The 12,370-nt window shown below is 35.6% G+C and overlaps 1 protein-coding gene across 2 annotated transcripts in view; it reads right to left on the reverse strand.

Moving 5' to 3' along the window:
* The window catches only part of Afg1l (AFG1 like ATPase), a 210,852-nt gene that overhangs the window by 18,815 nt on the left and 179,667 nt on the right, over positions 1-12,370 (reverse strand). Inside the window, exon 11 of one of the 2 annotated variants that reach the window (XM_046430410.2) lies at positions 1,500-1,544. The exons of the other annotated variant lie outside the window; for it this stretch is intronic. Coding sequence (XP_046286366.1) covers positions 1,500-1,544 — 45 coding nt within the window. The remainder of the gene's footprint in view (positions 1-1,499; positions 1,545-12,370) is intronic. 2 annotated transcript variants of the gene reach the window in all.

A 12,370-nucleotide genomic window follows, 5' to 3' on the forward strand; every position in this document is an offset into this window, starting at 1 on the left:
AAAAATTAGTGGGGTTTTATTAACCACTTGGGATTGAGTAAACCAGACTAAAATTTGTTAAACAATTAGCTGGCATCTGATTAGAATGGGTGTCCAATAGTTTCATAGATATCTAATATTTAGAGGGAATTGAGAGTTGCTCCTGTAGGAAATGGGATAAGCTGGATTCAACTCCACCAAAAGAATGAAAACAGTGAATGAGTAAGTGAAGCTCAGAACCCAACACAAAGACTTCCAAGCACTTCTAGAATTAGAAAGTCCTTATCCAGGTGCTTTATGCAGACTAAATTTTCAGTACTATAGTGTGAGAAATAGTCAGAGGCAGCCTAGAATCTAAAAGAAACAGGGTTGTTTCCTCAGTTTGTAAGTCTGGGGGAAATAGGCCTTTGCAGATGCTGGTGAACCATGTACTAGAATCTAGCTTGCCTAGACTCTCCTGCTAGTTCTTGCAGTAAGTACTGAAAGTTTCTGAATTAAGATAAAGAAAGGTTTAGACTTCAGATTTTATTAGAAGCCATGGGACCATTTAGAATTACAAGGTTTTGTCTTCCACAGCTCTTGCTATATTACATGACATTTTTTAAAGCATGCTATATATACATGAGTGCATATATGTAATTATTTCATTGGATAGTGGTGTTTTGTTGTTGTTTTGCAGCACTGGAGGTTGAACCCAGGGCAGGATATGTGCTAGGCAAGTGCTCTGCCACTGAGCCATATTCCTAGCCCTCATTGGTTAGTTGAATATTTCTTTAAGGAGTTTTTGTATGAAAGATATTTGGCTAAACAAGATCCACCACTGTTAAACATGTATAATTAACCCTTTAAAATCATAGAGAAATTATTAGAGCTTTAAAAACAGCCAGGTTTTTTTTTAAATTGTGAATTTGGATATTAGCAATCTAGCAAATGCTGCAAAAAAAATAATGGCAAAGGGAAGAAAAACAGCCCAACTGGTGCTAGAATTATTTCACAAACTTGTTTATTAAAATAATGCTATGAGAACTCTTTCTTTTTCCCCCACTGGGCAAGGTATTTTCTTAGTTCAAAACATTGGAAATCTAAACAGTTCTATTAATGCTTTAGACACAGCACTATGATATTTGATTATGCAGACTTCAGAGGATAATAAATGTATGTGGCCAAGGCTGAAATGTTTCCATCTTTTTCTGTGTTCTATTTTTTAATAAGAATGTATACGATAATGATGAAGTAATTAGCAACAGCATTGTTCTACCAAAATGATTGAAATCAGCACCTGAATACTGTCACTTGATCATTAACATAACTGAGTCAAACGAAGCATCCCCACAGTAGAGGGCAGTATTTGCTACATCTCTTTGGAACGAAGGACAGTACTGTAGATTTGCCTGGTTTTGATATCTTTCCAGAAGAAATGTGAAAAATTATCCACATGGTGCAAGATCAGGTTCTAGGCCCTCTGGTATGGGTCTTGTACGTGCATGTGAAATGTAAGGTGAGTCAATTCTAATTGTTACCTTGAAAATCAGGGCTAAGCAGCATGAAAGGTGACATTTAGGATACTGAAAAAGAGAGAAAAATGGCTTTAGAATAGCTAGAAACTTTAAACTGGAAAATTATAACTTCTGAACATGTTAAGGTCTGGTAAATGCAGAGGTTTTGTTACTTGTGTTTTATATTTTGCTGATGTTGTTTCTGTTTTCCTATCCTTTTGGGAGACCTTTGGAGAGAAAATGAATGCTTAGATATTTGAATAGCCCAGAGTTGGAAAAGAAGTGGACAGCAAAGAGTTATTATTTTTCCTCCCATTCTTCTGTTTTCCAAATCATGGAAATACTCATTTAAAAATGCTAATTCATAATCTAAGGATATTAAAAAGTGAATCAGAGCAAGGTTGAATACTTCTTTGTGCTGGATACACAAAGGGCCAAACCCTTCAAACTATGAACAAGACTGATAGAATTATTCACTCCATCTTCTTGCCTAAAAGACAACCTTGAATTATGTACTGCCCAAATTTTATTAAACAATAAACATTAATGAAAGGCCTGAACAACACAAGTCTATCCAAGCTCTAACATTTAAAACCTTTTCTGGATCAAGTTGGATATTTCAGAGAAATATCTATTATTGTAAAGCACCTTTTTGACGAAACAGCATGAGTTTAACTGAACTTCACTTGGTTATTATCCCCCAAGCTTGAAATAAGAATCTGTACAATACAAACTTACATTGACAGCAGGAATGTTGCTGAGGAAATTATCCACTGGTATCTTTCAGAAGTCCTTATAAAGATCCAAGTACCAGGAAAATCTTTACTTCCTCTGCTTTGCTTCTATCTTCTAACTTACTAAATATCTTTTCCCCTATTTGGCTGACAGGAGGCTGGCAGTTGATGTAATTGTTCAATTTTAGGAGCCATGTAGTTAATAACAGGAATTTGTGTATACTAACTTTTTCTGTCTTTCAACTTAATTATTCTCTATTTCCTCTTTGCCCTAATTTTTACAAAATCTATTTGTTAAATTCTATTTGTGTGTATATTATATATCTATATATACATATGTGCATATGCACATTAAAATACTTTTTGGAATCAGATAAAGTATATAAACATGCTAAGATTATTCCTTTTCTATTTGTTTTTAAACGTTAGTAATTTATTTGCTTTTAGTTAAACAGGAAGCAAAAGAGAATCAGGATTCCACAAAAACTATGACCAAAGAGCCATAAATACTGCATTAGAAAAAATTATATGGGGTTTATTGATATAATTGTCAAAATTTGCATATGGAAATTTTTATTGTTTCTATCAATAAATGATCTTATTTTAACAATAAAAAAAGAAAAGAAAAGAGAGAATCAGGAAAACAAGTGTCAGTAAGAACTTGAGATAATAACTAGCAGTACTTCTTTTAATATCAGTTAAAAAGTATGTTGTGAGCATCCCTCAGTTGCAGTGGACTAAACATAGAGGTGGTATTCCTAGAGAAGGTGGGTTTTCAAGACAGGGAAATAGTTAAGTATAAGGGAAGGAGAAATATATTTCATAAACATGGAATTGAAAGGTATTTGGTATGAAGGAAAAAGTAGCCTGAGAAAAACAAAGCATCACTGGTATTAGTAAAGCAGTGAAGGAGATTAAAAAATGTATTGTGCCAGGGTGGTGGTGCACACAGCTGTCTCAGCTTTCAAGGCTAAGGCAGGAGGACAGGTTGGGCCCAGGAGTTTGAGATCAGATAGGCAACAAAGAGAGATCCTGTCTTAAAAATAAATAAATAAAAGTATTGCAAAAGCTACAATAGCCCAGAAAGATGTGAACGTTTAACAATTTGAATTTACACTAGGACGTGATAGGAAGATGATGCAGAAAGTTCAGAGGGGAAAATGATGATACAAAAGGTATGTAAAGTGATTTTCATATCTCTGTGTAACTGTGTATGACAATTGACAATGTACAGAGTTTTTCACATTGTTATGGTTGAAAAGCAGTAAAATAGGTTGTCAAAAACCTTAAGATCAGTGGATTGTTTTATTAAGACCTCCTACAAAGTAACATTTGAATCCCAAGATATTACCAATCTAGTAAATTGCTTCTATTTTTGAAACGCTTCAATAAAACAGTGAGAAACTTTTATTGTTTCTATCATGACTTTAACTCAACCATACAGTACCTTGTCCCTGATTCCTTCCTTGACTCTTGGGATGACTCATTTTTCAACCCTACCTGTACCCTCATCTCTTCCTTTTTTCGGTGACCTCATTAACTCATAACTTACATTAAGTTCAGATGACTTCATTAGCTCCTTTAGGCTCCAAACTAACATCTCTCTATAAATGATTTCCAGATCTTTATTTTTGGTCCTAGTTTTTAAGCCCCATTCTCTTGTCTCTGGTATTTCTGGTAGGCGTCCTGCCACTACTCTGGTCATTGAAATTCAGAGTCACAGGTGGTTTTTCCTCACCCTGAACCCATTCTTCATCCAGTCCTAAATATTTCTCTCATATTCACCCCATTCTGTCAAATCTAGCATTATATGCCTGGGCAAGGGAAAATTAGGGGATTAAATTCAGTCCATTCTGTTTGCGAATATATATATATATCTCCTGATGAAGTGGGTAGAATTCACTTAGAGGAATAGCACTTTGTTTTCCATTCACACAGACAGACACGATTTGTTCCTTTTAGCTTTATGTTCATCTGAAGGGACAGTTTTATCTAACAGCACACAAAAGCTCCATATATAGTAGCAGCAGTACTAATCTTGTACATCTTTGCCAGATTATTCAATGCAGATTTGTTTAAAAATGACTAGCTCATTTTATTTATTATTTTTAGCTAAGGGAGGGTCTAATCCCATCTCTGCCACCTCATCTGCAAGCCTTTTCACACTTACTTAACCCATAATCCTGCTTGAGCATGTACTACTCTTACACAAGATCTACATCCCAGCCATAACTCTTATATTCTCTGAGAGTCCTTGATCGTCAGAGTTTGGTTCTTTTAGCACTTTCAAGTTGCCATTCCACTGTTTTCTAGCCTCCATTGCTTCTGAAGAGAAGTTAATCCCAAATTACATCTTTGTTCTCCAGATTGCTTTGATATTTTCTTTATCTTTGATTTTTAGCAGTTCGACTGATTTGACCAAGAGTCATTTTCTTTGTCTCTGTTAGGGGTTTGCTGAGGTTCTAGAATCTGTTAATTTATATCTTTCATCCATTTAGAAAATTGTTCAGCCATGATTTCTCCTAAAACATTTTCCTGCCCTATTCTTTTCTTCTGGCAGATCTTTTCCTTCTAGGCTTCACTGATATGTGTTAAACCTTTGGATATAGTTTCTTATATCATAAAGTTATGTTCATATTTTTTCAACCTTTTTCTCTAAGTGTTTCAGACTATATAATTTCTGTTGATCTGTTCTTAAATTCATTAAGTCTCCTATCACCTACAATCTGTAAGCAAAAACAGTCAATTTTGAAATTTTTAGGTCTAGAATTTATAATTTTTAGTTTTAGAATTTCCATTTGGTTATTTATATCTTCAAATTTTCTGCTAAATGTCTTATTTGTTTATTCATTACAAATATGAATTCCTTTACATATCTGAGCATAGATATAAAATCTACTTTTAAATCTTTGTATTTAATTCCAACATTTTTGTCATCTCAGGTGCAGTCTCTGTTATCTTTTCTCTTGAAAATGGGCCCTATATTACTATGCCTGTGTAAACTTAATTGTTAATTTTTTTTGTGGTTGTAGATGGACAGTATACTTTTATTTGTTTATTTTTATGTAGTGCTAAGAATCGAACCCAGTGCCTCACATATGCTCGGGAAGTGCTCTGCCACTGAGCCACGACTCCAGCCCCAAGACCTGAGATTCTTAGCATAGTGATTTTGTTGTTGTCATTGATATTTTAGCAGTTAATTACTTGGTTAGTCTCAAACTCCAAACTCTGTCTCCTCTATGAGGGACAGCACTGAAGTCTCTTTTCAGTTTTTATTGGTATTGTTTGCTTTTACCCCAGCTGTGCATGTATATTTCACAGGATAGGGTATTCCTTTGTGTGTGTGTGTGTGTGTGTGTGTGTGTGTGTGTGTGGTGCTGGGGATTGAACCCAGGGCATTGTGTATGCAAGGCAATCACTCTCCCAATGGAGCTATATCCCCAGCCTCTCAGGGTATTCCTTTGTAATTGTTTTCCTCTCCTAGATTTTCTTGGTTCCTCACTGGCTCCCCTTCTGGTTCCTCAAGCCAGACACTGCTGATTTCTACAGAATTTTAGATGTCCATTTGAGGCCAAATGTGATGTGCCCTCAACCTTGTCCTGCCCCCCCACCCCCAGAAAAAAAATGAGAAATTGACTAGTATGATCCCTTCTTCCTAATGTTGACTGTACTTTCTCTATGTCTTTGTTCAGCAGTGCCTTTTGAATAATTATTTTGGATAATTAATAGATTTTGTCTGAAGTTAGCAAATGTGATCGCTAAGTGTGCTGGTCCAAAAGAAGCTATTCTGTCCCTAAAGGAAGTATAACTGTCCCTAGACTACATTTCTCCAAATATACTCTGTGATTTCTGAAAGTCTCAGAGAAAGAAATCATACCAGCTACCCTCGTGATCCCTTTTGCACCCAAAGAACTGATCAGCTACCCCCTCATATACTCCTTCCACACATTCCTGCACCAACAGAATCTCCAACGTTCTGGCCTTCAAGGCCCAAGTCCTCTTTGATCATCCACAGCATCCTGGCTGTACTTACCCTGTAGTATTAATTATAATCTGCCTCATATTCTAGTGATTTATGTGTACTGACCACAGTTTCTTTTCTAAATTAAGACTGTGTAAGAGTAGAGGAGACTGCCTCTTGCTCATCTTGGTACCCTCTACAGCACCTATGGAACTATGCCAGCTTTTATTACATTCTTGGTACATATTTATTGAGTGATCATGGAGAAGTGCCCTATGATATAAAAGGGCAGGATTCTGTTACCTTGCATGAGGCAACAAACAAATATCTAGGATGCTGGTTTATTTTTCTAAGTTTCCTTCTTGAAAGAAGAACCTTCCCAAGGGGACATGCTGTTTGACGACTCACCAAAACCTGCTGGTGAAAGCTGCAGCCCTTCCTGGAATGTGCAGCGCTGTGTCTTCCTAAAACATTACTTTAGGTTCCATGTTCCTGCTCAAAACTAAAAATGACTCTGGTGGGTCATAGTAAGAATTCTATATTTCTCTGCCTGGTTTTTATGGTGAATCTGTCTGAGATTCTCTTTTTTCTTGTATTTTTTTTTTGAGGTTTTCATTTTTATTTCCTTTTTCTCTTTAATATGCACTCTGTTCTCATTAGGCAAATACTTTCTGTCCTCCAACCCCTTGGAAACATGTGATGCTTGGCTTCAGACCATGGTTGAAATACCTTCACTCTGCTTATCCATCTACATTCTACTCATCTTTTAAGGTCAATATTAATTTCCTACTTTAATCTCACATATCCTGGGAGCCTTCCCAACCCTTAGCATCCTGACTTTTAATTCCTGATGCCTTCATAGTATGTATTTAACTAGTGAGCACTGCTCATTAGAGAAGACAGTTACTGCTGAAAGGAATGACAGAAATTAACTGAACACATGATACATTTTACAGGTAAGGAACTTGGACCCCACAGAGTAATTAAGTAATCTGTCTAAACAGTATCTGAGTCAGAATTAGAACTGATATTTCCTGAGTCATTTGGGCCTCTTTCCACTCTCCTATATTTGTTATTTAATTCATGGTATTTCCTTTACTAAATTGTTAACTCCTTGAAAGAAACCTTCTAATACTTCTTAATATTCCTTATAACATAGAAATCTAGGTATGAACACACTTGAGAAATAGTTTCTGACCACTGAATCAATGTAATAATCTTGAGGGGAGAAATCATAGATATATGTATCTTGATTATATAAAAGATAAAAAATAAGTAATATTTGATATTAAAATGTGTGGCTTTATAGTTCCTATGACATTTATAACTCATTTCCAGTTTTTTTCTCAAAATATTTTGTCCAACTCAATAATACCTTCACCCAGCTATTTAGAAAACAAAAATAGCACATTCTAACAATTTCCATATTTTTCCCTAAAATATATCTCAAAGTAATAAAACATCTAATGAGAAATACCTTATTGAATATTTCAACTAGAAATTAACTATGTAATAACTAATTTTGAGTCAACTATCTAATCTAGGGAGAAGGTACTACAAATGACTATTTTAAAGTCAAAATCAAAGAATTACTTGATTAAAAAAACCTTTTTTTTTGGTTCAAGAAAAATCAAGGCATTTGGTTGGAAAGCAATTTTTTAAAAAAATCAAACAAGTACTTTTAAAGTGTTTTATAGTCATGTTAATTGATTTACCTAATTTTTTTCCCTCTCAGCACTTTATCAATTTCAAGATAAAGGTCTTCTGTTCAGAAGACTGCTGTTCAGAAGACTGAGAGCTCTGATACATTTTTTATTAAAAGCAAAATGAGTTGGGATGAACCCAACCATTGTTCATAATTAAAAAGCTCTAATTTAAAAAAAGGAATGAGATAATATTAAATTAAAAATGAATTATTTAGTTTTATTTTTACTTATTATACTTATTTATTTCTGCAAAGCTAGGGATCAAATACAGGGCCTTGTGCATGCTAGGTCAACACTACCACTGAGACACAACCCCAGCCCAAATTCTATTGTTGATGATTACTTGGGCACACACCTATAATCCCAACTACTCATGAGGCTGAGGCAGGGGGATCACAAGTTGGAAACCAGCCTAACAAAAAAAATTAAAAAGGGCTGAGGTAATATCTCAGTGGTAAAGTGCCAGCCTGACTGTTCAAGGCCCTGGGTTCAATAGTCAGTACTGAAAAAAAACAATTTTTAAAAAATTATGTCAGCAAGTAGATGACATACTCCCTAAAGACTTAAACATATATTAAATGTTATTTTTCTCTCTTTTTCCTTAGTAGAAATATGAGGACTTTTATCTACAGCTATCTCTGATCAACAAATTAATTTTATCCCTGAGACAGAGAACATATTGAAAACAGACACTTCTTGGCACACTTACTTTTCTCTTGACACCCTCTTGGAATTCCTGGGCACCCTCTCCCCATTATAGGGACTGGACATGTTTCCAAACCATTTCAGTTAACAGCGATGACATAAATATACTGACAGAAAATAAGTGTTCTCTCTTAGAGAAGCTCTAGGCAGGGTCTGAGAAGCCGGTGGCTTGAAAAGTTTGAAACCCACAGCCATAAGCAGCAGCAGCAGCAGCAGCAGCAGCAGCAGCAGCAAAGAAGCTGTTTCTGCCCTAGTTTGGGTACAGAAGCTGGATAACGCTATCGAAACTATTTGTCCTATAATAGAGAAATTGCCATGTGCAGGAAGCAGGGAGGTGTCCTCTTGACCCAGTTTTTCTTTATTCCTTCTGATTATTCCTTATAGCATCATGGAAATGACCACAAATTTCAAATTTTTAATCCAGCCCTTCTTTTATGGAGAATTCTGTAACAGTACTTTTTTCCTTTTCCTTTAAAACAGTAAAACACACCAAAAAAGTTGTCAGACAACAACTTTCAACCCAATATATAGTGATGTCCTTTGAAGACACAAAGCAATCAACAATTAGAAAAAAACAACCTTAAAGAGAGTTTCCTTTTTCTTTTCTTTTTTTTAAAAATATATCTTTGTTTTATTTATTTATTTTTGTACGTGGGGCTGAGGATCAAACCAGTGTCTCATGCATGTGAGGCTAGCGCTCAGCCACTGAGCTGCAGCCCCAGCCCCAACAGAGTTTACTTTTTTTTTTTTTCTTTTTCCCCCAGAGAGGGTCTCACTAAGTTGCTTAAGTTGGCTTTGAACATGTAATCCTCCTGCCTCAGCCTTCTGAGCCACTGGGATTACAGGCATGGGCCACGGCACCCAGATTCCTTTTTTCTTTTATGTCCAAATTTTTGGAATAATGAAATAAACTCAGGTAAGAAGTTACTTGTAAACATTTTACTTTTTTTTTTTTAGCTGTAGTTGGACACAATTTTACTTTATTTACTTTTATATGGTGCTAAAGATCAAACCCAGGGCCTCGCACGTGCTAGGCAAGCACTCTATCACTGAGCCACAACCCAGCCCCTACATTTTACCTTTTTAAATCAAATTATGTTTTGGGTCAATTATGAGGTTTTATTCCAAAAATCTTTATTATTCTGAGAATCAATACGAAATAGGCTAAGTCCAGGTATGTATGGTAAAATTTTAATCTGAATATGTCCTACTTTCCTTCTCACATATTAACTGCATCCCCCAAATTGGCATTGCAAGACAAAATCAGACACAAATCAGAAGCAGGACAAATGGAGGACCAGGGCTAGTAGGGAGGATTCAGTATTGGTAGAAAGGTTACATAAATGACCAGCATCATAAAAAGGTGTCTTTTAACACCAAGACTGTGACTCTTAATTTTAAATATTGACTGGGAATGTGGGCACAAAAGAACAAGGAACAAAAGACTTAGGGCTTGTTTGTGACACTGGATTCATATTCCTCCCTACAAGAAACTATATTTACTTCTAAGCTTTCTTCTGCCCTACCTGAGCGCTCACTTCTGCCCTACCTATCACCTCTGCATTAGCCAGCCTGGCTGTCTACCTTATTTGGACATGGCTCTGCCAGAGGTCAGCATCTGTGGATGATAAGCACACACAGATCAGCAATGCTACAGATCAGTTTTGCTGCTGGGAAGGTAAAGGGCTAGGGAGACTCCTGGGCTGCCTAGGCTCTGGTGATTAATGCCCTTATTCCCTAATGCTAATCACCACTGTTAGCATCCAAACACCATCAAGCCTTTCAGCCTTGAGTCTGGGCCAAATAATATAGATAAAAGCTATTCATCCTTTAGTATTTTCTGACAGTGAACCAAGCACAGGACACAAACCAGAAGTAGTTCCCAATCAGTGGTTTCATTTGGAGTAAGAGCAAATAAAGCATTAAAAAAGGAATGAGAAGGTAAATACCACTCCAAAGCTCCCAAAAGATACTATTTGGGAAAAAAAAAAAAAAGATACTATTTGGTATGACTATAAGTCTAATAATACATAAATTGATTATATATGTATATATATGTGTGTGTGGAGATATATATATATATACATATATAATCAATTTATGTATTATTAGACTTTATATATATATATATATTTCATTTATTTTTGGTACCAGGGATTAAGCTCAGGGGCACTCAACCACTGAGCCACATCCCCAGCCCTATTTTGTATTTTATTTAGAGACAGGGTCTCATAGAGCCTGTTGCTGAGGTTGGTTTTGAATTCACGATCCTCCTGCCTCAGCCTCCCAAACTGCTGGGATTATAGGTGTGTGCCACTGCACCCAGCAACTGATGCAATATAACTAAGATTAATAGATAGATGATGGCCAATACATATATGTAATGGACTTTCTTTCTTGAGGACTAAGAACAAAAGAAGAAAGCTAGCAAACAAGAAGTTGACAGTGATCAATGTATATACCATGCATATGCATCAACTGATATATTTTCTGCCCAGACTTTTTGCAAACACACCTGGCTACCTGTCATTATTTTTAAGACACAAAAAACAAACTGCTCTTGCAAATAGTTACTCATGAGCACTGTTATTGGTTGAGGAAACAATTTCCTGCAGGTGTAAAAATTATATTTCTCAATAAGGAAAATTCAGGTACAGCCAGTTTACTCATTAAGTCTTTAGAATTCAGCATTGGCTTGCTTTCTTTGAAAACGATTCTTTCATTTTTGGTTCACAAAATTTTAACCCTAAAGCAAATGGTTTTCAAACATTTTGGTCTTAAGACCCCTTTATACTCTTAAAAGTTATTGAAGAATCCAAAGAGCCTTTATTTATGTGGCTTTCTTTCCTGATGTTTATTGTATTAGAAATTAAAACTGAGAAAAATTTAAAATCTTTATCCATTCACTTAAAGTAACAATGGTAAAACCATTATATTAAATCCATCATAACATAAATTTTTTATAAAAATAATAATATTTTCCAAAATGAAAGTAATAACTGTTTCACATTTTAAAAGTCACTTTAAGGGCTGGGGATAAAGCTTGGTTGGTAGAGCACTTGCCTTGCATGCACAAGGCCCCAGTACAACACATACACACACACACACACACACACAAAATCGTTTTAATGTGTAGCATAATAGAAAACAGCTGGATTTTCATATCTGTTCCTACATTCAATTTATTGCAATTAAGTTGCTTTAGTTGAGGTAAATAAGAAAATCTGACCTTAGATATGCAGTTGGAAAATAAAAAAGTATTATATTAGCCCCACCAAATTAATTGCAGATATTCTTCTTTGATGTTTCATGAAAACTCAACAAGAAGTTTTTTTCCAAAGAGAACCCTAAGAAGAGGGAGGAAGATAGTAACCTTAGGATGGAAAAACCTAACAAATGATATCTCAGACAAGTCTGATGAAGGTTAACATCAGTGGTGATAAATTAACCGTGTGATTCCTTGATGAAAATAGCACCTGAGCCTGGAATAGTGGCGCATGCCTATAATCCCAATGACACAGGAGGCTAAGGCAGGAAGATCTAAAGTTCAAGGTCAGCCTCAGCAATATATCCAGACACTAAGCAATTTAGTGAGACCCTGTCTCAAAATAAAAATTTAAAAATGGGCTGGGAATACAGCTCAGTGGTAGAGTGCCTCTGGGTTCAAACCCCAGCATCAAACCCAGCATCAAAAGAAAGAAAATAGCATTTGACAACTGTGGTCTAATCCCAAAGACCCATGATTCTAGACTAATCACAAGAAAAATGTCAGACAAATTCCAAGTGAAT

This window comes from Marmota monax, unplaced genomic scaffold (genome assembly GCF_021218885.2).
Source record: "Marmota monax isolate L192 unplaced genomic scaffold, Marmota_monax_Labrador192_F-V1.1 WCK01_AAM20220418_F8-fsc00013, whole genome shotgun sequence".
In the NCBI taxonomy this organism is placed as follows: Eukaryota; Metazoa; Chordata; class Mammalia; order Rodentia; family Sciuridae; genus Marmota; species Marmota monax.